The 24,335-nt window shown below is 50.4% G+C and overlaps 1 protein-coding gene across 8 annotated transcripts in view; it reads right to left on the reverse strand.

Annotated features, from left to right (window-relative positions):
• Positions 1-788: 788 nt before the first annotated feature.
• Positions 789-24,335, reverse strand: part of AKNA (AT-hook transcription factor) — a 62,332-nt gene continuing 38,785 nt past the window's right edge. For 5 of the 8 annotated variants that reach the window (XM_021927233.2, XM_021927232.2, XM_031654452.1 and 2 more), the window contains exons 12-22: positions 23,097-23,343; positions 22,042-22,148; positions 21,112-21,323; positions 16,434-16,596; positions 13,313-13,489; positions 12,265-12,380; positions 11,462-11,608; positions 9,366-9,461; positions 7,688-7,804; positions 7,213-7,405; positions 789-2,872 (exon numbers count right to left, since the gene is read on the reverse strand). In XM_021927233.2, the coding sequence (XP_021782925.2) occupies positions 2,620-2,872; positions 7,213-7,405; positions 7,688-7,804; positions 9,366-9,461; positions 11,462-11,608; positions 12,265-12,380; positions 13,313-13,489; positions 16,434-16,596; positions 21,112-21,323; positions 22,042-22,148; positions 23,097-23,343 (1,828 nt within the window). In that variant the 3' untranslated portion in view covers positions 789-2,619. The remainder of the gene's footprint in view (positions 2,873-7,212; positions 7,406-7,687; positions 7,805-9,365; positions 9,462-11,461; positions 11,609-12,264; positions 12,381-13,312; positions 13,490-16,433; positions 16,597-21,111; positions 21,324-22,041; positions 22,149-23,096; positions 23,344-24,335) is intronic. The other 3 variants (XM_031654450.1, XM_009188214.4, XM_031654451.1) reach the window with 2 other exon arrangements.

The following is a 24,335-nucleotide window of genomic DNA, read 5'->3' on the forward strand; positions in this document are numbered from 1 at the left end:
AGGGGCTGGGTGTCTCCATGGATGTGTCCTCAGGGTGCTCACCTGGGAGACACAGAAGAAGGAGACAACGCATAAGGGTGAGGCTGGTCCCTGGAAATCAGCTGACATGTTGCAAATATGGAGCCCTGAGGTGGAGCCAAGCCGGAGGCATGGCCCACTCAGCACAAGCCTCGAAGGGCTGGCCTCACCCAGACCTGGGTGCTCGTGATTGACAGCCTCTTGTTACATGAGGGAAGCAGCACCCCTTCTGTGGCAGAAAAATTGGGCCTGAGTTGTTTGAGTAATTCCATGTGTGCAGCTGTCTACACCATCCCGGGTGACAGGACCATGAGCCTGAGTCCCTGATGCCCTGGGGTCTAGTCCTGTGTCCTCAGGCACCACTCCCCTTTGTACCTCCTAACAGCCAAGCTCCACACGGCCAAGACTACGGCACCCTTTGCTCAGCACTGGAACCACTGCTGTGCCCACAGCACGGAGGCTGGGGACACCGACCTGATGTCCTCAGAAGGCAAGGGGACAGAACAGCCTCAGGGGCCCCACAATGGCCTGGAACTGAAGGCTCAACACCTACAAGAAGTTTTTCCATTTCAGTGTTACTATTAGTGAGACACCATTTTAAACCCTACTGAGGAGGATCTGCTGAAAATTAAAACAGAAATGAGTCGTGGTGGGCAGGGCAGGGAGAAGCAAGGGAGACGAGATGTGGGGAAGGTAGAAGAAAAAGCCACGTGAAGAAGAAACAGGAGGTCAAGAGAAAAAGAATCATGGAGGTACAGGAAGCAAAAAACACACAACAAAGAATGTGGACTTTGGAGTCAAACTAACAAGTTTGACTCCAAACACAGGCTCTCTCCCAAACCAGTCTGGGCAGATGGCCCAGTGGAACCTCACTCTCATCAGTAAAAGCGGGGCAGACTGAGGGCCTGGAGGGTTAGCGTATGGACTGTGTGAAGCAGGACATGCAAAAGGCTTAGCACAGGGATCAGGGTCCAGCAGCTGCTCCCTAAATGGCAGCTGCTGTTCGCTATTGAAAGGAGCACTGGAAGTCCGGGCACCGCGGCCCACGCCTGTAATCCCAGCACTTTGGGAGGCTGAGGTGGATGGATCACCTGAGGTTGGGAGTTCAAGATCAGCCTGACCAACATGGAGAAACCCTGTCTCTACTAAAAATATAAAATTAGCCGGACGTGGTGGTGCATGCCTGTAATCCCAGCTACTCAGGAAGCTGAGGCAAGAGAATCGCTTGAACCCGGGAGGCAGAGGTTGCAGTGAGCTGAGATTCCGCCACTGTACTCTAGCCTGGGCAACCAGAGTGAAACTCCGTCTCAAAAAAATAAAAAAAAAAAGAAAGAGAGAGAGAAAGGAGCACTGGAGTGTCCAGGTGCATGCTCTTGTAGACAGCAACTTGCTGTGTGCCTCGTTTACATCTCCGGCCTCAGTCAAAAGCGAGTTGGTTAGGTAGCCCCACGTCAAAGCCCTCTGCAGTGGAAAGATTTGTGGTTCTGAGACAGGCAAAGGGGGAAAACTGGAGAAACAGAAGCCACCAGAGGGAGGCAGGCAGAGCACCCAACAGGTCCCCTGCGAAAGGGCTTGTCTGGGCTTCAAATCTTCCACCCCATAAACTTGACTTTAGAAGGCAAAAGTTAATGACACACAGCAGAGACACGGATGGCTTTGGGTATTTTTTTTTTTTTTGTCTTTTCTTTTTTTAAGATCAATATTCATTCTTCATTTGCCCTTGTAACGAAAATAGATTTTTAAATGCCTCAAATATACAAACATCATTGATGCACACACATTCCAGAAATGCAGAGGTATGCGCTGCCACGGGGTGGGGGTGCGGGAGGCGGCCTGGCCTCGTGGCCACAGACCGTGCCCCAGCCCGGGCCTGGCAGGTAGCTGGCCACTGATAAATGCCACTGGGATCCTAGGAGAAGCTGGGGACCATGTGTGAGGTACCGAAGGGGACCGTGGTGGATGGCATCCTGGGCACTTTGTAGCTTGTCTCCACCCCAGCAGGTCTGTGGGAAAGGCCTCTGCTGCCATAGAGAAGCTGGACACATGTCACCCTGGGGCCCTGACATCCTAAAATGCCCCACTGACTGCCAGTCACTAGGAGAAAGGTCTCCGGCTGTGCCCTTCCCAGAGATGCTTGCCCCAGAGTGACTGGTCACAGGTGGGGGACAGGTTTGCTCCAGAAACCGTAGGCCTTTCCTTTCTTGTCTGGCCCCGTAAGGAGGAACCAAGATCAGGAAAACTCCCCAGTTTAAAAAAATATCTGTCCATCTGTATACAAAATACCTATTATTAGCAGGAGGTGGACACATGCAGGACCAGGAGAGATTGCCCGAGGCTCCGCCTGGGCCGAAGGAGGCCTCGCTCACAGCACCTCTGTGAGGGGACTGGTGCTCCTGGGAAGTCACTTCTCTTGGTGACCGAACTGACACCCCCTCCACTTGGAAAGCACAGGGACTGAGCAGGTGGGGCCCGTGCTAGAGGGAGACCCTCCTGGTGAGGAACCATGCGGGCTTTCTGGGCCTCAGCAGCTCCAGCCCACTCCTGGCCTGGCAGGCCACCTGCTCACCCGCCCACTCATCTGTCTCTGGGCCCCCAGTGAAGTCAGAAGAGGCAGGAGCCCCGCAGGCTATGAGCCTGGCGCAGGTCGGCCGACAGTGAGCTTCTCATCTGCCTGGTGGTGGAGCGGACGCTCTCAGCAGCCTGCACGGCCCGGCTCAGGGCCTTGTTGAGCTCCTCTAGGTCACCCAGGTCGAGCTGGATGGAGTGCCGGTGTCTCCGGGCTGGTGGGGGAGAGGCTATGGGGGGCCTCTCGGCGGCTGGTTGGGCTGAGGTAGGTCCTGCGGGCGCATAGTACCTGAGGAGAGAAGTGAGTGGGCTCGTTACACACAGGGAGGGCTGGGGACAAGCCAAGGAGCACCGCGTGTAGGGTTAACCCCCTGCTAAATCCCAGCTGGGCCACTGGCTCCGACTCTCTGGGTCTCAATTTCTTTACCTCTAAAATGAGAGTAATGAGCACATATCCAGGGATTTCTTAGAAAGATGAAGGAAGATAACAACACGAGTGTCTGACCCAGAACAGGTGTTCAAGGACAGGAATTTCAATCTACCTGTTCATGTGATTTACTGCCCATCTAGTACATGCCAGCCAGTGTGCCAGGCTCTGGGGTTACAGTGGGACAAGAAAACATGGACTCCTGCAACTTTCTTGGAGCCGGATCTTGGGAAGGCCAGAATCACTCCAGGCCTGACAGCAAAACCCCCTCATTGGAGAATATCTGGGGGTTCCATTTGCCAACCATGGGGTGCTGGATAAAGGCAATAATTAATAACAGTAATAATAATAGGGATTCTGCAGGAGTGGGAGGGTCTGGCCCCATGTCCTGGGAAGTGGGTAGAAGGGCATCCTTCCTAGCCCAGTCCTACAGGAATGTGAGGTGATGTTTAAAAGTGCTGCGGGAATGGGCTGAGAAGCCCATTGAGATGAAGCACGGATTTCCCTAAGAGGTGACAATGGCATCCATCAGGGCCACTAAGTTTAGGGTTCAAGGAAACCAGCAGTGGGCAAGAGGGGGGTGTGGCCTCAGCACTGTTGAATAAAGGGTATGTGTGGTAGAGGAGGGAGATAAAGAAGCATGGACCTAAATCAGGAATAAGTTTAGGAGGATGTAGCAGAGTCATTCATTGGCATCTTGTTTGGCACACTGTAAACTCTGGCTTTATTCCGGAGCCCCTGCTTTCTAACTTGCATTATTATACAGTGTGTAAAAACAGATGATCCAAACAGACATTTCTCCAAAGGAGATATTCAAGTGCACAATACGTACATGAAAAGATGCACATCCTTAGCCATCAGGAAATGCAAAGTGAAACCACTGCGCACCCCCTAAGCTAGCTAACATCAAAAAGGACAGATAGCAACAAGTATTGACAAGGATGTGGAGAAACTGGAACCCTCAGCACTGCTGGTGGGAATGCAAACGGTGGGGCCACTGTGGAAAACAGTCTGGCAGTTCCTCCAACAGTTAAACCCAGTGCCTAGCCCAGGGCTGGCATCCTCATCTTTGGTACCCATGTACCAGTTGGTGCCTTTATCTTTATTTTACAGATGAGCAAAGTGGAGCTCAGAGAAGCTAAGTGATTCGGGAGGCAGTAGAATGCGCTGGCCTTAGCAGCTCAGGCCCTGGAGCCCTGTCCCAAATCCCAGTCATTCTGTTGTGCTAGCCGTGGGACTCAGGACAAGCTAAGTCACTTTGCAAGGCCTCTGTTTTCCCACCTAAAACAACCACAGTTAGCAACCTCTCAGCTTAGAGCCGATGGAAAATTCAGGTAAAAAGCCTGGCACTGCCTAAGTCACTTTGCAAGGCCTCTGTTTTCCCACCTAAAACGACCACAGTTAGCAACCTCTCAGCTCACAGCTGATGGAAAATTCGGGTAAAAAGCCTGGCACTGCCTGGCTCCGGTAAATGCTCTATAAACGTGAGCTCCTAAGACCCAGGGCCAGACAGCTGGAAGGGGCAGCCATGGGTTCACACCTAGGCCGGACTCTCCTCACGTATCTAATGTGTGCTAACTGGCAAGCAGCAGATGCTGATAAAATAATCTGAACTGAATGAACGGGCTTCTTGGATCCCATAAACAGCAGCCTGCCCTCCCTCCTCTAGGGACTGTCTGGTGTAAGTAACTACAGAGGCTCCTCAAATTACGATGGGGTTATGCCCCTATAAACCCGCTCTAATGTTGAAAAATCATAAATTGTAAAAGTAAAAGTTGTAGAAGTAGGGACTGTCTGGGCTGGGTCTTCATACACCCCACCTCCTGTTAATTTGATGACCAACTTGGCCTGAAAGTTACCCAAAACTCTCCCTAGGGCCAACGTTGAAAAAGTCCCTCTGGGCTGCTAAGCCTCGGCTGCAGGGGCTATGGGGCGGCTGCCCAGCAGGGGGCAGCACAAGCCCACTCCACTTTCCAAACTACACTGGTCTCAACCACCGGGCCGTTCAGTCCTGCTGACTAGCAGCTGCAGAAACTTCAGGGTGTCACCAGCGCAAATTCTAGCAGCATTAGAAGCACCATCATTATTGGCCAACTTCTATGTACTATGGGCTCTCCATGTATTACTTCATTCAATCCTCACCATAACAACCCATTTCGCAGAGAAGGAAACTGGGGCATAGGTATAACCCACCCATCCTGACTTGGAAACAGCAACCTGGTGAGTTCTGCCCACAGGCCTGAGCCTGGAAGAACGTGGAACGGGGCCTCAGGAGAAGTAAAGACTCCATGGCTACCGTGGGGTCACCAAATTCCGGGCAAAACCTTTCCCGACTAATGAGTTGAAACACTAGCAGGCGCTTCCCCCGTGTCTGCTGGAGGTCTCAGCATGCAACATTGGTTCTCATCTTTGCTGGAGCGGAAGATTCCTTAACGACTTGCTCAGACTCAGCTGAGAGGGCAGCAAGAAAGCAAATTTACAGACTGGGTGCGGTGGCTCACACTTGTAATGCCAGTGCTTTGGGAGGCCAAGGTGGGCAGATCACCTGAGGCCAGGAGGTCAAGACCAGCCTGGCCAACATGGTGAAAACCAGTCTCTACCAAAAATACCAAAAAAATTAGCCGGGTGTGGTGGCGCACTCCTGTAGTCCCAGCTACTTGAGAGGGAGAGGCATGAGAATAGCTTGAATCTCGGAGGTGGGGGTTGTAGTGAGCCGAGATGGCGCCACTGCACTCCAGCCTGGTTGACAAAGCCAGACCCTGCCTCAGAAAATACATACAAATAAAGAATTTTTTAAAGCACATTTATAGGCCTGGTTCCCGAATAGAGGACCAGGGTTGGATGGTGCCTTGCGCCCCTGCTCCACCGAGCACCAGCCCTCACAGCGACTCAGGCCCTCACTGCCCACACACCCAGGCTTCTGGCAACACAGCCACTGAAGATACCCAGTCCCAATTGACTCATTTCACAGCAGGGGAAGCAGGCAGAGAAGTAGCTGCTGACAGCTGAGACGAGACAGGTTTCCTACTTCTGGGGACTGGGCTTTTGTGCCCTGCACACTCCTATCATGTTGAACTCACTTTTACTCCTTTTTCTTCCTACTAGTGACAACACTGAGCAACAGCAACATTCTCTGTGATGGCGAAGCTACTGTTTGCTCAGCAGTGAGCACGTGCCCACACGGCACCATAAACTCCACATACATCTCATTGGGTTCCTGCCATGTGCCACACTTTATTCTCACGCACAGGATTAAGTACGTGGTTGAGACTCTTCCCCCATTGAATAGATGAGGAAGCTGAGGCTCTGAGAGGAAGTTCGTTTGCCAAGGCCACAGTACTACTAGCGGGTAGATGGGACTCCACCGTAGCTCTGGCCAACTCCAAACCCACGGCACTTCTGTCTTAGCTGCCCTGCCTCTCCTGGCTTGACTGATGTTATACCCAGAATCTATGCAAAAAGTCCTATAATATACCCGATCAGGACTCCTCAAAGAAGTCCAGGTCATCAAAAACAAGAACGTCTGAGAAACTGTCACAGCCGAGGGGAGCCTAAGGAGGCATGACAATCGCACACCGTGTGGGATCATGGATGGGATTCAGGAATAGAGAAAGGACTTTGGAGGAAAACGGCCTGAAGAAACTATGGACCTCAGTCACCAACAATGTGTGGATATTGCTTCACTGATGTGGCCAGTGTGCCAGATTAACATAAGATATTCATAATAGGGGAAACTGTGTGTGCGGGAGTGAGGAGGATCGTGGGAATCTCTCTCGACTATCTGCTCTATTTCCCTATAAATCTAAAACTGTCCTAAAAAATAAAGTCTATATTTTTAAGAACCCCAGTGCTCATCACTTACTTGCTGAGAAAACCCATAAGGAAAATGGAAGATGGTTAGGATTCTCAGTCTCCACAAAGTTATAAGCTCCCAGAGGGCAGGGCCCTCTTGCTAGCCCCCTTCACTGCTGGGTCCCAGGGCCAAGCACTCTCCTTGGTACGTGGGTTTGTTGAGTGTCTATATGAGTGTTGGCTTTGTTGAGTGACTACATGAGTGCTGGGCTCCTACTGCATGTTTTCCACGCAGGGATAAAACACAGAAGGAGTACACTGCATCTCACCTGCCCCACACAGGTCTGAATGCTAACATATTCAATGATCTATACAAAGAGGCTGGGAAAGTCAGAATGAAAGGCTCTTACACAGCGGCAGGTGGATACGGCATGATGGGAACCGAGGAGACGTAGGCAAAGGCCGGAGGGGCTGGTGCTGGGGGCGCTGTCGCCAGATACCACAGTCCGGGGGGCGGGCGTGGCGACGACCCCGCCTGCTTGCTCCTCTGCTTGGGGCTGGGAGTTGAAGGTGCTTTTCTCCTCTTGGTGGCCTTCTCTGCCCCTATCAGGGAGGGAACAGCACAGAGACAGAGTCTGACCACTTGGGCAGATCCAGCCAAGGATGGAGGGTCCACCCAGCCCTTCCCCTATGAGAGCTGGACAGGCCCTACCCTGTAAGACTCCATGCTGGGCAGGTCTCTCTTTGGGAAACAAATCCTCTGCCCCCGTTGCTCTGTCCCAGACTGGGAGAACAGCTGCCCCAGTTAAACTCATGCAGGTCTAATAACTCTAGTCAAGGAGAGCTGAGGGCCTGGCTAAGACAAGAAACAGTGTTTGTCCCTACCAGAGGTGGCTGAGCCTGGACCATCTGCCTCTGGGGGAGAACCAACTCGACCACACAGGGGACACTGAAGGGTATCAGCGGGAGGCGGTCCCAGTGGGTCCCCTGTGGCAGCACCACCTAGAAGAGGAGGAAGAGATGTCAGGGGAGGATTACGTCTAAATCATCAGATCGGGAGCCCCCACACGGGGCCTTCTACAGCACTGAGCTCTCCTCGGGACCCACTGCAGAGGAGACAAGCCACCTCCGTCTGGGTGATGACACTAACAACAACCACGACAGTGAGAGCAAGCATTTAATGAGCCAGGCCCACTGCTAAGAGCTTCCTGCATTATTTTATCAAATCCAACAAGCCACTGGGCTAGCCACTGTCCTCACTCCCCTACTTTACAGATGGGGAAATTAAGGCTCCAAGACGTCAAGTAATTTGCCAAGGCCTCAGAGCTGGGAAGCAGTGGTCCTTGGATCCTAAGCCCGGGCTCTCCCAAATGCAGCCCACCCCACACCCCCCACCCACAGTGAAACAGACCCATTCTCCACGACAGAGTGACCCAGAACAGTCCCCCAGGGAACCAGTGGGGGTCAGTAGAGGCAAAAGGAGAGTGGGCGCCATTGTTTTCTTCCCACTCAGATCCCCAATGCCACACCTGGGTGAGTTCCAGGGCTGGTGTGTTCCTCTTTCGGGCCTCAGCTCAACCACCACTCCCTCTGGGAAGCCCTCCCACCCACCCAGGCAGAGTCAGGCAGCCCCCAGCCCCACTCGTGTCCCTTACCCCAGCTCTGGTCACTCTGCTTTGTCATGTGTTCCTTGGGGACAGGGCCCAGGGCCACATAAGGGTAAGTGATGTGTGAATGAATGAATGAATGCATGAACGGAGAGGCCTGTCAGGACTCTAACACTAGCATAGGCAGAGCATAGCAGTGAAGAGGTGGGACTCTGGAGTCACAAAGGCCTGGGTTCAAATCCTGTTTCTACCACTTGTAAGCTGTGTGCCCTTGGGCAAGTTACTTAATCTCTCTGCGCCTTGGTGTCCTTGCCTATAAAATGGATGTAACAGTACTGCAGTACTTAGTTCATAGAACTGCGAGGATTAATGTATGCAAAACCCTTAACATGATACCCTCTATACAGAGGGACTTAATAAATAGCTCATTATCATCAGTTATTATCATCACAATTGCTTGAAAAGTCCTAGAGCCCATCTCTTCCAATCCTTTGATTATAGATGTGGTGATTGAGGCACAGAGAAGTCAAGGAACTGGCCTAAAGTCACACAGCAAGTAAGTGGCAGAACTGGGACTAGAACCCATTGCCTGGATTCTCGGACCGCTGCTCTCTCTGCCACTCCTCCCTGTGGGTTTGGGGGAAAGTATGAGGGGTGAAGGGAGGATGGAGGGAAGAATAAGATATAATCACTGATGCCAGGTCCCCTGCTGCCTGGAGCCCACCTATCAGGACCCTTCGGGAACTTCTTAAATCAAGGAGGGTGGCTTCAGATAGCAGCACCTGGAGCAACAGATGTAATGGCAGGACACCCAGAAAAATCCTCTCCGCTGGTCTGTCCCTATAACCCACTGCTAAGTTCAGGACAGGCCAGATCTTGTCAAGTACACACTCCCCTGGGGGCAAGACGCTGCAGCCATGGCTGCCTGGGCCAGTTTTCCAGGTACCATTCCTTACCCACATCCTGGGTCCTAATGGGCCGGCAGTGGGGACAGGAGACTGTGCCATTGCCTTTTGGGACCGCCTTAGGGGACTGAACATGGTATTCGTGGCCTGGGGAAAGAAACCAGAACTGTCAGTATCAGCCCTCTGGATGGACGCAAAATTGAGGAGGATTCTGGAATAACGATCTCCTCTTCCTCCAGATGGTTTTAATAGTCTCTGTCTCTCTCTCTCACGTGTGCACATGTTGAGTGTGCACACACACGTGTAAAATATGTACCTATATAAGTATGACACACATACACACCTATACGTCATCGTACATTTTTGTGTCTGTTTACTGTAAGCTTTTTCCAGACTCCTACTCTGTTTCATCTCAGATCCTAGAACCAGCTGACATCCAGTAGCAACCAACACACCCAGGCTAAGTCAGGATTTGAAAGCAGGCCAGGAAGAAATGATAAGCAAAGCAACAATAAGAAATGAACAAGTGACGCTATTCCCTACATCCTGACTTGCTGGTTTGGATCTGAATGGCTCAGGCACCGGGTCAGTGGCATTTTCTCCCCATGCTCTGAGTGGCTGTAACATGGGGATAAACATAGCGCCCATTTCACAGGCTTGTTGGGAGGACTGAATGGGGCCATATCCGTGTCGTGCTCCGCCCAGTGCCTGGCAGATGTAAAGCACTTGATGTTATTAGAAAGCTGGACGGACTGTGGCTTCCTCACTCATCCCTGAGTTTCTTCTGGGTGACACCCGAAGCCACTGTGGAGAGGTCTCATCATCTCATTTCCCTCCTGTGCTGTTCTGGCTTTGTGTGTGTGGCACTGAGGTGATTGCTCTTATTTTCCCAATGCAACAGATGAGGAATCTGAGGGTCAGAGAGGCTCAGAGCCATTTTCTGAGAGACTGACTCCACAGTCTTTGATCTTGACTTCTACACTCTCTTCCTCTCATTGTGTTGGAAGCATTTCTCCAGGTTGAGCTCACTTTTAAGGGTTGAGATTACTTTTAAAGGCTGCACAAAACCTCATCCAATGATATCATCTCTTTCCTTTTGCTAGGAAGTCACAGAGAGATTGGGCAGTGAGCTTGGAGGTGCTCCTGCTACTCTCACTTCTAACTCCTTGGCCTCTGTCGACTCCCTCATTACGCTCCATGGAGCAGACATGTGCCTCTGGCCTCTTGCCTTGTCCCCAGAATCTGAGGTCAGCAGCCCTCCCTCCTCTGCAAGGTATCTGTGAGAGACACTGCCTTTACTATAATTACCTACTGGTTATCATCTTCTCTGCTACACAGTCAGATTCATGAAGGTGAGAACCATATATATATATATATTTATTTATTTTTCAGATGGAGTCTCACTGTCACCCAGGCTGGAGTGCAGTGGCACAATCTCAGCTCACTGCAACCTCTGCCTCCTGGGTTCAAGCGATTCTTGTGCCTCAGCCTCCCAAATAGCTGGGATTACAGGCACATGCCACCACACCTAGCTACTTTTTTTGTGTTTTTAGTAGAAACGGGGTTTCGTCACATTGGCCAGGCTGGTCTTGAACTACTGATCTCAGGTGATCCTCCCACCTCGGCCTCCCAAAGTGCTGGGATTAGCGGTGCGAGCCACCACACCCGATCTATATTTTTTTGTTAATGTTAAGCACTTGAAATGCTACCATGTGTCATCTCAAGTCTTTACTCTGTGCCAGGTCCTACTTCCTGAGACACAGGGGCCCTGTGGAAATGAGAACCTGAAGGAAGCCAGGTGCAAATGGCACATCCAATTCAGTGTCCACCCTATACGCTCGGAGCTGGAAAAGAGCAGGTGATCAGAATCTCTAGGATTGACCAGCTGAACAGGCTTCCCAGAACCCAGCATGGGCCCTGGCAAAGGGGAGACATCAGAAAGTGTTTGCTGAATGAATGGATGAATGAATGAATGAACAAGTGCACCGAGATTCATGGAGGCAATGCTCCCTGGTTTTCATCTCACGGAACAAATAGAAAATGATATGTGAATGGCCCACTGGGTATATGGAAAAGGCTTCTCATAACAGAGGAGACCCCCCTGACGCCAGGGGCTGCACCTATCCCGGCCCTCCCTCCTGACCTACCTGTGTACTGGCCCCGGAAGGTGACCCTGTCTGGCCATCCAGCACTGCCCACCCCTCTCTTTCCATCCCGAGCTGCCTGTGGACTGTCCTTGGTGGTCTTGTTCTTCTCAGAGAACAGTGGCGGGGAGGGCAGCTCAGATTCTGAACCTGAGGTGGAAAAAGTGGGGCATCAGAGGGGGCAAGGGGTGGGGTCACACAGCTCAAGGAGTGGGTATACCATGAGTTTAGGCTCTGGGGCAGATGCCTGGGTTTTAATCCCCAATTTCCCCCTTAGGAGTAACAGCTGGCATTTCCAGAACCCTGCTCCCTGCCAAGCGCTAGTCTAGACACTGTGTGTGCCATGTTGGGCATCTTCACAGCAATCCCACGAGGTGGACACTGTTATAACTACATGGTGAGCTGTCCCTTTAACTGCTCAGAGCAGGTAAACAACTCGGCCAAGGACAAGTGGAGGGGAGCTCGGTTGATCCCGGCTACTGACTCCAGAGCCCTGATCCTTTAGCACGTCCCCTGCGCTCACTGGGCTTCAGCACCCTTATCTGTGAAATGTGGATAATATGACCATCTTGCAGTGGAGGTTAAGCAAGATGGCAGCTACAAAGTCCTTACAGACACCCTACACACAGTAGGTGTGCAGGACATTAGAAGTGCACTGTGCTGCATAGCACCGTAATATCCTAAAACAGATGCACAAAAACCCTTCTCCAAGTTTCCTTGAATGCTGTTGCTGTGGTCCCTGACCACTGAGCCAATACACTCAGACTGCGGCCTCCAGAAATCAGCCTTGGCAGGTGGTCACTTACTCAGGGACAGTCGGGGCACCTCCCGAGGCACTGAGGAAGATCGGGCTCGCTGTCTTCCTGCAGGGACAATCTGCTCTTCACCTCTAGGCTCACCAGGCAATCTCTCTGTGGATTTACTAGCAAAAGGAAAGAGAGATGATGTCATTGGATGTGGTTTTGTGTGGCCTTCAAAGGTGATTTGTGAGAAGCTCAACCTGGAGAAATGCTTCTAACACGATGGGAGGAAGAGAGTAAAGAAGTCTGAAGTCAGTTTCACAGAAAATGGCTCTGAGCCTCTCTGACTCTCAGTTTTCTCATCTGTCAAGTGGGGATAATACGAGCAATTACCTCAGAGGGTTATAAAAAGATAAATGAGAAAATATTCAGATAAAACCCCTCATCAAGTGCCCTCCCATAGAAACACTCAAAAGAAGCCAGCTGATTTTATGTCATTGTCATAAATGAACCAACACTGAATTAGTGGGTGAGAGGGTAGGCATCCTGGCAATGTTCTAACTCTTTGATTGGGTGGTGGGTCCAGGGATATTCATTGTATTATTCTTTATTATTATTATTATTATTTTGAGACAGAGTCTCTCTCTGTTGCCTAGGCTGCAGTGAGGTGGCATGATCTCAGCTCACTGCAACCTCCGTCTCCCGGGTTCAAGTAATTCTCCTACCTCAGCCTCCTGAGTAGCTGGGATTATGGGCACGCACCACCACGCCCGGCTAATTTTTGTATTTTTAGTAGAGATGGGGTTTCACCATGTCGGTCAGGCTGGTCTCGAACTCCTGAACTCGTGATCTGCCCGCCTCGGCCTCCCAAAGTGCTGGGATTACAGGCGTGAGCCATCGCGCCCGGCCTATTCTTTATTATTAACATAAAGGTTTATATTCTTTTGTGCATCAAATACTGCACAGTGAACAAATTCTATAGTGAATGAATGAATGAGTGAGAGAGGGATGTGGCAGTGCCTGAGTCCATATGTCTGGGGAGAGCCAGAGGCTAGCCAAGACTATCCTCTGTAACTGCCACCAGGACAGAGGTGAGAGTTTTGAGGTCACCCACCTGCCATAATGGGACCCCCAGGTGGCTGGGGAGTCCGCTGGTCGGCCGCGGGTCCGGGCGGGGCGGTCAAAGACAGACGCTGGGCATGTTGGGCTGCCCTGGGGTGGCCGGTGCAGGCTGTCCTCCAGCCGCAGACGGAGCCGGGACACCTCTTCTTGCAGCTCACGGATGGCCTGGCTGGGGTTGAAGTGGAGACAGAAACAAAGAACAGAGGCATGAGGAACAGAGTTGCAGCCACCCCAGAGTATGCCAGGATGTGGCAGCCTTTGTCCCTTCCCAGCAGGCACACGGTCTAGCTCTGCTGTCAAATGATTCTAGAACTTTCCTGTGCAACACTTTTCTTGCTACACAACTTGACACCTTTCTGAGTTCATGTCCCTGTGCATTCAGTGAACAAAACAGAACCCTTCTTTGAAGTTTCCCCTTCCTAACACACGGAGTCTGAGTAGCTGCTCAAAACACCAGTGACAAATTCTCAAGATGGAGATGAGGATGCAGCATAGAGAGGGCCTTAGCTACAGTTCCGCCATAAAATACCAACGTTCACTCTCTGTCCAGGCCCAGCTCCTCTCCCTACCACCGGGCAAGCCCATCTCTCCAGACCTGGCAGAAGATGCTTGTCCACCGTCTCCCCATACAGACATTGAGCTGCCAGCAGACAAGAAGGAAGCAGGCTTCCTGTCTTATAACCCCTGAGGCCCTGCACCTCGTGGGCACTCAGGAAACAGTATTGCAGTGGATCTGGGCTTTGAGACAGAGCAGAATAAAGCGCTCTGTGTGGAGAGCGGACAGGGCGACACCTTGATGCTTCCTAGCACCACCTGAACCAAGAGGGCTGACTGAGGCAGCTGGAAGCTGTCTGCAAGGCTGTCTGCAAGGCTGAAGTAAATCCTGGTGAAACCCCCGATGTAGTCCAACCTCCAGCCGCCAGCATTGAGAGAGTAAATCCTGTTTGCGTTTCTCTGCAATCAGTCCCTGCATCTCCGGGGTCTCGTTTTGTGGGCATTGCTGGCACTGCAGCAGACAATTCCACCCAGACACCCCTCCCCACAAGACCCCCTCAACCACAGAGCAGCGTTAGAGCCTGGGCTCAGCAAGGCCACCCTCCAGGCTGATGCAGCCTCAACATCTATTCCTTGGTCTGGCTTCCGGGGTGGGAATTCCCATCGGGGCCATTCTTGCCTGGTGGCCCCTAGACTTGTGGGTGAGTGTCTCCTGGTGCCGCCTCCAGCAGACATGAGCGCTTAGACGAGTGTGTCAGAAGCAGTGGAGGCCTCTTCCTGGCTGTGCCCCAGCGCTGAGTGTGTGTGTCTGAGGGCAGCGGGTTCCCTTGGTAATCCCCAGGGAGACGCTTGCTGGTGTTTCTGAGGCAAAGCCATGAGGGCAAGGGTGGGCGGTGGCTACTGGAGAGTGACATCTCCCCTCCCCCAGTTAACTCCTGAGAGGGAGAGCTCTGGCTCCCAGTCAGAAGGCACTAAATACTTACAAGGCCAGGGGCGTGAGTCAACCACTTGGGTATCTCAGTCTCCCTGATGTAACTCTTTAGTTTCTTACTGGCACTTAACATTCATCTTTCTCTGCAAAGTTACTCCCCTGTCTCTGCACATGGCATCAGCATCCACCTGACTGGCCAGACAGAAATCTGAGTCACTCCAGACCCTCTCCTTCCCTGAACACCCCTGAAGCTACTCAGTTACCAAGTCTCATGGGCCCAACTTCCAAAATACCTCTTTCCAAATGAATCCCTTCTTCCCCCTCTGTAGGGGCCCTCCCTGAGAACCCAGGCCCCATCATCTCCTCCTGGATGAGGCAGCCTTCTCAGCAGTCTCTTGGCCTCTGTTCTCACCCTGCTGGTGGCCAGAGAACCCTAAAACATAAACCTGCCTAGGCTACGTCCCTGCTTGAAATCCCCTTCCCTGTCCTCTCAGCCTTTGTGCACTCACGGAACATGCAGTGAACGTCTCCCCTTATCCACGGCCTTCAGGCCCTGCAGGATCTCCCATAGGTCTCTCCTATCTACCCCTCTCTTCCTTTACTGCTCAACACCCCACCCCCTCACACTAGAGGATCTGGCCGACTGTTTAGCAACTCCAAGGTGATGGGCACTCTCTCACCTCTAGGGCTTTGCACATGCCATTCCCTCCGCTAAAGATACTCTTCTATCTCTCTTCCTTCTGATGTCTGCTGAGATACCACTTCCTCCCGGAAGCCCTCTCTGAAGCCTCTAACTGGACTAGATGCTCCTTCCCTATGCTCCCACAGTCCTTTAGTCCTCTGCCATCATCATACTTATCACAATGGGGGGCACCACTGCCTGTTTCTTTGTATGTTCATCTTACAAGATGGTAAGCCTTACGAGGCCTAGGATAGAGTCTAGTCCACTATTGTATTCCCAAGTCCTGGCATACCCTACAGAAACAAGCCTCTAATTCCTCCACTGATGTCAGAGGAGTCTGCAGGGGTAGACTTACTAAACTCAGACAAGGAAGCCAAACGCCAGCAGCTGGATACAACTTTGCATGTAGGCAACATGACAGCCTCATGACTGTTCCAGCCAAAGAAGCCTTGGCTGGGCCACCGCCGAGCAGTCTCCCCAGCGCATCCCGGGACAGACACCCCCTCCAGCAAGGGCATGTGAGGGATCATTGGCCAAAAGCAACTAAGGGGAGATGTGAGAGAACTGACCAAGCGATTTTACTATTTCTGTTCAGCCAAGGAAGTGGAACTTTCTTAGTAGAAAAATGCACATGAACCAGAAAAAAAAAAGAAAAGAAAAACTCAGAAGGCAGTAGCTTCTTGGTCCATACAATCAATGGGCAAATTGCAGAAAAGATACCCCTGGAAAGGACAGGCTTGTCTTGGAAGGGAGATGATAGGGAGAGAGGGGAGAAGTTGCAGCACCAGAAAGGTGAATCTTTAGGTCATTTTCCACTGGCTGGAGAAGTGTCCTCGATGTCTGGATCAATGAGGTCTCACAGAAACGCTGGGAGCTGGGAGCCTGGTCCCACCACCACTACCTACGTGAGCCGGGCAGGTCTCCACCTCCACCCCCTAACACATCGCATCATGCTCCCATCTGTATGACGAGCTTGAATTCCCAGGATCCAAGTGTCTAACTTACTCTCGCCCTGCCCTGGTGAGCAGGAAGTTGGGGATGGTCTCTGTTGGTCCACGGGGCAGAGGGGCAGTGGCAGTGGCGGGGGTTGGGGGTGGGCTGATTGTCTTGCTGGGAAGGAGCTGTTCAGAAATCCGTTTGTGCCCCTCAAACTCTGAGCCAGGAACCGCTAGGGAGGCAGAGAGAGAACCCAAAGTGAGTTTAAGCAGAGAGAACTTCCAAGCTCATACCTGTGCAGGTGGAATGATGGAAGCAAAGAGACGGTGCCCAGTTCAAGGTCACAAAGGAAGCTCCTGATGAGGCCAGTGACCCACACTGACCTCCAAACCAGATCTAGATTTTGCTGGCAGTGTGGGGTGCTGAGCTAGGCCTGCCCCGCTGTTTCTAACCAGAACCCCTCCTCCCACCCACCATGACACCATCCAAGTCTTCAGGAACTTCCTCTGCAAAGAATTAACCGCTTCTTCACTTGGTTCGCCCAAGACTTGATCACCTTCTCACCGTGTTGTTGTGGGGCTGGCTTCAGAGCCTCCTCTGAAATTACAGTCACCTCTTTCCATGTATGCATGCTTCTGGGGAGAGCATTAATAACTTTTAATGAATCTCCCGAAGGGATGGGTGGCCAAAGGTTAAAAACCACTAATCCAGCCCCTGCATTAAAAGCAATGAATGGCCAGACACGGTGGCTCATGCCTGTAATCCCAGCACTCTAGAAGGCTGAGATGGGAGGATTGCTTGAGCCCAGAAGTTCGAGTCTAGCCTAGGTAATACAGAAAGACCCCATCTTTGCAAAAAAAATTATATATATAAAAAAATTAGCTGGATGTGGAGGTACATCCCCTTGGACCCAGCTACTTGGGAAGCTGAAGCAGGAGGATCACTTGAGCCGGGGAGGTCAAGGCTGCAGCGAGCCATGATGGGGCCACTGCACTGCAGCCTGGGTGACAGAGCAAGACCCTGTCTCAAAAACAATAAATAAATAAATAAAAAATAAAAGCATTGAAACCCTTGGAATACTACTCAGCAATATATAAAGGAGCTAAATATTAATACACAAAATAATCTAGATAAATCTCCAGAGAATTATGCCGAGTAAAAAGCCAATCCCAAAAGGTTACATAGTATATGATTCTATTTATAGAATATTCTTGAAATGATAAAATTATAGAAATGGAGAACAGATTAGTGCTTACCAGGGGTGAAGGACAGGCTGGGGGCAGGAGGGAAGTGAGTATGCCTATGAAAGGGCAGCATGAGGCTCCTTGTGGTGATGGAACGTTCTGTATCTTGACTGCCTCAGTGTCAATATCTGGCTGTGACACTATACTTTGCAAGATATTATCACTGGGGGAAACTGAGTAAAGGCACATGGGATCTCTGTGTATTATTTCTTATAACTGCATGTGAATCTGCAATTATCTCCAAATAAAAAGTTTAACTAAAGGCCGGGCGTGGTGGTTCACACCTATAATTCTAGCACTTTGGGAGGCTGAGGTGGGCGGATCACTTGAGGTCAGGAGTTCGAGACCAGCCTGGCCAACATGGTGAAACCCTGTCTCTACTAAAAATACAAAAATTAGCTGGACGTGGTGGCGCACACCTGTAGTCCCAGCTACTCAGGAGGCTGAGGCTGGAGAATCACTCGAATCTGAGAGGAGGAGGTTGCAGTGAGCTGAGATTGCACCACTACACACCAGCCTGGGGAACATAGTAAGACTCCGTCTCAAAAAAAAAAAAAAGTTTAATTAAAAATGTTTTTAAAATAATGAACCAGCTGGGCGTGGTTGCTCATGCCTGTAATCCCAACACTTTGGGAGGCCGAGGCGGGCAGATCACAAAGTCAGGAGTTCAAGACCAGCCTAACACGGTGAAACCGCATCTCCACTAAAAATACAAAAATTAGCCAGGCGTGGTGGTGCACACCTGTAATCCCAGCTTCTCAGGATGCTGAGGCAGGAGAATCTCTTGAACCCAGGAGGTGGACGTTGCAGTGAGCAGAGATTGCACCACTGCACTCTAGCCTGGACAACAGAGTGAGACTCTGTCTCAAAAAAAAAAAAAAAAAAAAAAAAAGATGAACCTTTTAGGTAAAGCTAATCTGAGGTGTCAGAAGTCAGAACAGTGGTTATGTTTGGGGAGCAGGTAGTGACTGAAGGGGGCTTCACTGGGATTCTGGGGTTCAGATCATGTTGAGTTTCTTGGTCTCTGTTCACCTTGTAAAACCTCATCAATTTAAGTTCTTTTCGGTGTTTTTTAATTTCAGTAAATAATTCATGTGTATTTCTAAAAGTCAAAAACTGAATCACATATAGATTTTATAGACATGGGAAGTGTTCATAACACAATTTAGTGAAAAAAGGAGGTTGCCAAATATTCACATATAAAATTATCTCATTTTTTGTTTTTTTTGTGTGTTTTTTGAGACAGAGTTTCACTCTTCCGCTCAGGCTGAAGTGAAGTGGCACAATCTCAGCTCACTGCAACCTTCACCCCTGGGTTCAAGCCATTGTCCTGCCTCAGCCTCCTGAGTAGCTGGGATTATAGGTGCCCGCCACCACGCCTGGCTAATTTTTGTTTTAGTGGAGATGGGGTTTTGCCATGTTGGCCAGGCTGGTCTCAAACTCCTGACCTCAGGTGATTCACCCGCCTCAGCCTCCCGAAGTGTTAGGATTACAGGCATGAGCCACCGTGCCTGGCCTTGTTTCTGATTTAAGTATAGTCATGCATCACTTAATGTCGGGTATAAGTTCAGAGAAACACATTTCTAGTCCGTTTCGCCATGTCACAAACATCATAGATTACCCACACCTACTACATATGTGGGGTAGATGGAATAGCCCATTACTTCCAGGCTACAAACCTCTACAACATTGCCTGCTGAATACTGTAGGTAACTGTAATACAATGGTATTTGTGTATCTAAACATAGAAAAGAGACCATAAAAACATGGTATAAAAGATTTTTTAAATGGTGCATCTGTAAAGGGTCCTTACCATGAATGGAGATCACAGGACTGGAAGCTGTTCTGGGTGAGTCAGTGAGTGAGTGGGGAGTGAATGTGAAGGCCTAGGGCATTACTGTACACTGCTGTAGATTTTACAAACACCATATTCTTAGGCTAAATTTACATTTATAAAAAAGTTTTTCTTCAATAATTAATCAAGTTTAACTTACAGTAACATTTTTACTTTATAAGTTTTTGAATGGTTTTTAACCTTTTGACTATTTCGTTATAACATTTAACTTAAAAATACATTGTAAAGTACAAAAATATTTTCTTGATATCCTTATAAGCTTTTTTCTGTTTTTAACTTTTTTTAAAAAAACTTTTCTGTTAGAAACTAAGACACACACATACACACACACACGTACTAGCCTAGGCCTACACAGGGGCAGGGTCATCAATATCCCTGTCTTCTATCTCCACGTCTTGTTCTTCAGGGGCAATAATAGCACTGTCATGTGTGATAACAATGCCTTCTTCTGGAATACCTCCCGAAGGACTACCTGAGGCTGTTTAATAGTTAACATTTTTAAAATAAGTAGAAGAAATATACTCTAAAATAATGATAAAAAGTATAGTAAATACATAATCCAATAACAGAGTCATTAGTTATCAAGTATTATGTACTGTACATAATGGTAGGTTTTGTACTGTACTTTTTTTTTTTTTTTTTAAGGCAGAGTCTTGCTCTGTCACCCAGGCTGGTGTGTTGTGGTGGTGCGATCTCGGCTCACTGAAACCTCTGCCTCGGCCTCCCAGGTTCAAGCGATTCCCATGCCTCAGCCTCCTGAGTAGCTGGGCTTACAGGTGTTAAGCCACCACACTCGGCTAATTTTTGTATTTTTAATAGAGACAGGGTTTCATCATGTTGGCCACAGGTGACCCTGGCCTTAAGTGATCCTCCCACCTTGGCCTCCCCAAGTGCTGAGATTAAGGCATGAGCCACCATGCCCGGCCTGTACTGTACTTTTTTTTTGAGACAGAGTCTCACTCTGTTGCCCAGGCTGGAGTGCAATGGTTTGATCTCAGCTCACTGCAACCTCCACCTCCTGGGTTCAAGCAATTCTCCTGCCTCAGCCTCCCGAGTTGCTGGGATTACAGGCATCCACCACCACGCCTGGCTAACTTTTTGTATTTTTAGTAGAGATGGGGTTTCACCATGTTGGCCAGGCTGGTCTCGAACTCCGGACCTCAGGTGATCCGCCCGCCTCGGCCTCCCAAAGTGCTGGGATTACAGGCAGGAGCCGCCGCGCCTGGCCAGTACTGTACTTTGATATGACCAGCAGCGCGGTAGGTTTGTTTCCACCAGCATCGCCGCGAACGTGTGTGAAGTGTTGCCCTGCAATGACTGCAACATCACTACCAAAGGAATTTTTCAGCCCCATGGAAATCTTATGGGACCACTGCCATGCATGCTGTCTGTCACTGAACAAAATGTGTAAATAACACACATTTACATCGGCACAGAGAACAGCTCACAGGTTCTACACCAAAACATCAGCGCTGATGGTTTCCAGAGTATTTTTTTTTTGTTGTTCCCTTTTGTCCACCTTATCTGTAATTTCAAATTTCAGTACAATGAACCTGGCTAATATGTCATATCCTAAAGGGTTCTGCAAGTTTTTCTATTTGATTTTTCAATCCATGCAGTTCTGTCCAAGCCAGACTCCTGCACTCACCCATCTCGGCTGCCAATGTCCGCTCCAGGCTGAAGTTGGGTGCCCTCTGCCGGAGAGGCCCACTTGGGCTGGAGAGGTGCCTCTGTGCTCGGCTCCGGGGTGTGCTGGGCTCTGTGGCTCTTCTGGGGATCAGAGAACCCCTGGCCTTGGGGTAGGAAGCTCCCTCCCTGGGCACAGATGCAGCGAAGGGTGGGGCTAATGTTCCTGCTGTGCTGGGGGACCGTGGAGGAAGGGACACACGGAGGTCACACAGAGTGAGACACTCAGGCGGCGGCATCTGAGGCTCTCCACACACTAACCCAATAAGCTCCCACCCTCTGCGACTTTGCATCTCGGGTGGTACAATATTTCCAAGGACACACACACATTAGATATCCACTTCTTTATAAACTGTACACCGGCCAACCCAATATGCAAAATAATAAATCTCAATTTCTATGCAGAATACATAAAGAGAAATAGGATTTCTAATCCTTCCTTTGCATGCATCCTTGGGTTGCCATGTGGGCCTCCTGAAGGGCCCGCACCCAGCTTTGGAGGCTCCATCCCTCCAACCTTCAACCCTGTCTCCTCCGCCTTCTCCCTTCCCTTTGGGTTCCATGTAGCCACCCTGAGTGCCCTTTGTCCTTGTCTTCTGTTCACCTCACAGTGCCCTCCCTGTAGTTTTTATTCATTCACCCATTCATTTGTTCAACAAAAATGAATTTCCCAGTCTGTCACTAATTAGTTGTGTGAGGATGGACTAGTCACTCCCCTCTCTGAAGCTCTGTTTCCTCTGTCAATAACATAGGAACAAGAAATTGGGGATGAAATGAGTCCCTATGAATGGACAGACCATCCTCTCTTATTCTGGGCCATCACAGGCACTGCGATTCCCAGGCTGTCCCAGGAATGTGGCACTGACAGGACAATGGTGGGATCCCAGGATACCTGATGTGGGAGAGCCGGTGCTCTGGAGTCTGGGTGAGGGGTGAAACTCTGCTTGTTTCTGAGCCAACAAAGCCACTGTCTGTCTCCGGGGATGCCATCCAGGGCTCCTGAAAGAGGCAGTATCCCTTTATGTCTGAGGAATGTGTCCAAGGCACACTGGGAAGCCCTTCCCAAATCCTAGCCTGGGCCTCACCTCCCAGAGGCTCACACCCCAGGGATGCTGGCCTGGCTCCCAACAGCCAGGCCCAGGAGTGAGGGCTCTCAGGCCCTCAGGCCTCAGCACAAGAATCTGGCTACCAGCAGGGACTCTGCACCCCAGGAGGACCCTGAGCGAGTCCTGCCTCCCTGAGGAGTGGCAGCCAGAGCCCTTGGGAGAGACACGGCCGTGGACAAGGACTAGCAAGGGGAGAGGGAGAAAGTCATATTTCCAGTGTCTCCTGGCTCAGGCCTGGAATACTATGGTCTTATCTAAGTGGAAATGCTCAGGCCCAAGGCATTGGAAAAACGAAATCATCAAATATGTACATACAGGTCCTACCCACTGGGTTTAACACATGGCACAAAGAACACAGAGCAACACAGGTGCCTGCCCTCGCTGAGTTCATGTCTAGTGCAGAGAATCCTGACCATGGGCTCATTAGGACTAGAGAAGCATGTGTGTGTGTGTGTGTTTGCACGCAAGTGCACAGGCATGCATATATATGCATTATTCTGTGACAGTCACACTTCCACAGTGGTCTGTGACCTTGCAGCAGTGATGTCTGCTCTAAAGGGCATAGAACTAGACTCTCCAGCTGTGATGGGCAGGCTCAGAGAAGTATAAGCAATGGGTTCCAAGCTCTCAGAGGAGGAACAAGAGCTCTGGAAGAGGGACAGGTTTGGGGGGTGACACTGGGCATAAGTCCTGCATGTCAGGTGGGATTTTGGCTGGCAGGGACAGGAGCAGCAGGTATTCCAAGAAGGAATAGCACAAGGAAAGATCCAGAAGCAGAAAGTTGAGAAGACCCAGCAACAACCCTGAGGTTCTGGGCCCATTCCCCCATGCAGAGACTTACCTCCAGGTGGGGCCCACAACCTTGGTGCAAAGGCTTCTGTGGAAGGCGCTCAGAGATGCCGCTTCCCTCCAGGCTGGTCATACTACTTTGGTGGGAAGCTGCGGACTTGGTGCCTGGAGGGTGGGGTGGCATGCCAGGGCCTGGAGGGGCTGCCTCAGCCTTGCCCAGGCCTGACATGTGCCCGTCTCTAGCCAGGGATGTCTGGAAACCTGGTGGCTTCACAGATAGCATCTGCTCCGTGGCCTCCCTGGCATGGGAAGAGAAGACCTTCCTTGAGCTCTGCCGGGCAGCCCTGACACAGGGGTTGGCCTGTCCTGGGAGCCAAGCAGCCCAGGGCACAGGCTCTGGAGTCAGACATCCCTGGCTGTCCAGCCTGGTTCTGCCACTTTCTAGCTGTACAACCTAGGGCAAGGTACTTCCCTTCTCTCAACCTCACTTTTCAACTGGAAAATGTGGATGCCAACAAAACCCACCCAACACACCAAAGAGGAAATGCTAAAGCAGCAATTCCCAGACTTAAGGAGTTCGCACACCACCCTCCCTATTTCAGGCATTTCCATAAACTTCCATCTACTCCCAAGATTTTAGATCACTATTCAAAACAGAAGATGTGACAAACAGAAACTAACTTTGAGGATAAATACAAGAAACCTGAATGTTATCATATACTAGATAGATCCATTTGCCTGCCAAAGGCTCTAGGCCTGAGGCCTGCTTATGCGCTCTCACGCTCTCTCTCTCTTTTTCCACAGAAGTTCAAGAGAGGCATTAAAGACACCACAGCACTAACTGAGACTTTCTCTTTGGCATCATTAGAAGGTCAGAGAGAAAAAGAGAATGATATTCTTTTTTCTTGTTTTTTTTTTTGAGACAGGATCTTGCACTGTCACCCAGGCTGGAGTGCGGTGGCCCGATCTCAGCTCACTGCAATCTCCGCCTCCTGGGCTCAAGAGATCCACCTGCTTCAGCCTCCCAAATAGCTAGCGATATAGGTGTGTACTGGCATGCCTGGCTAATTTTTGTATTTTTTGTAGAGATGGGGCTTTGCCATTTTGCTCAGGCTAGTCTTGAACTCCTGGGCTCAAGTGATCCACCTGTCTTGGCCTCCCTCAATGCTGGGATTAAAGGCATGAACCACTGTGCCCAGCTGAGAATAATATTCTTTAATGCTGCATGTGTCCTACTGAAAATCATGTCCCACACTACCCAAAATCATTTCAAGGGCTATCAGTGGTATAC

The sequence above is a fragment of the Papio anubis genome, chromosome 13 (genome assembly GCF_008728515.1).
Source record: "Papio anubis isolate 15944 chromosome 13, Panubis1.0, whole genome shotgun sequence".
NCBI classification, from domain to species: Eukaryota; Metazoa; Chordata; class Mammalia; order Primates; family Cercopithecidae; genus Papio; species Papio anubis.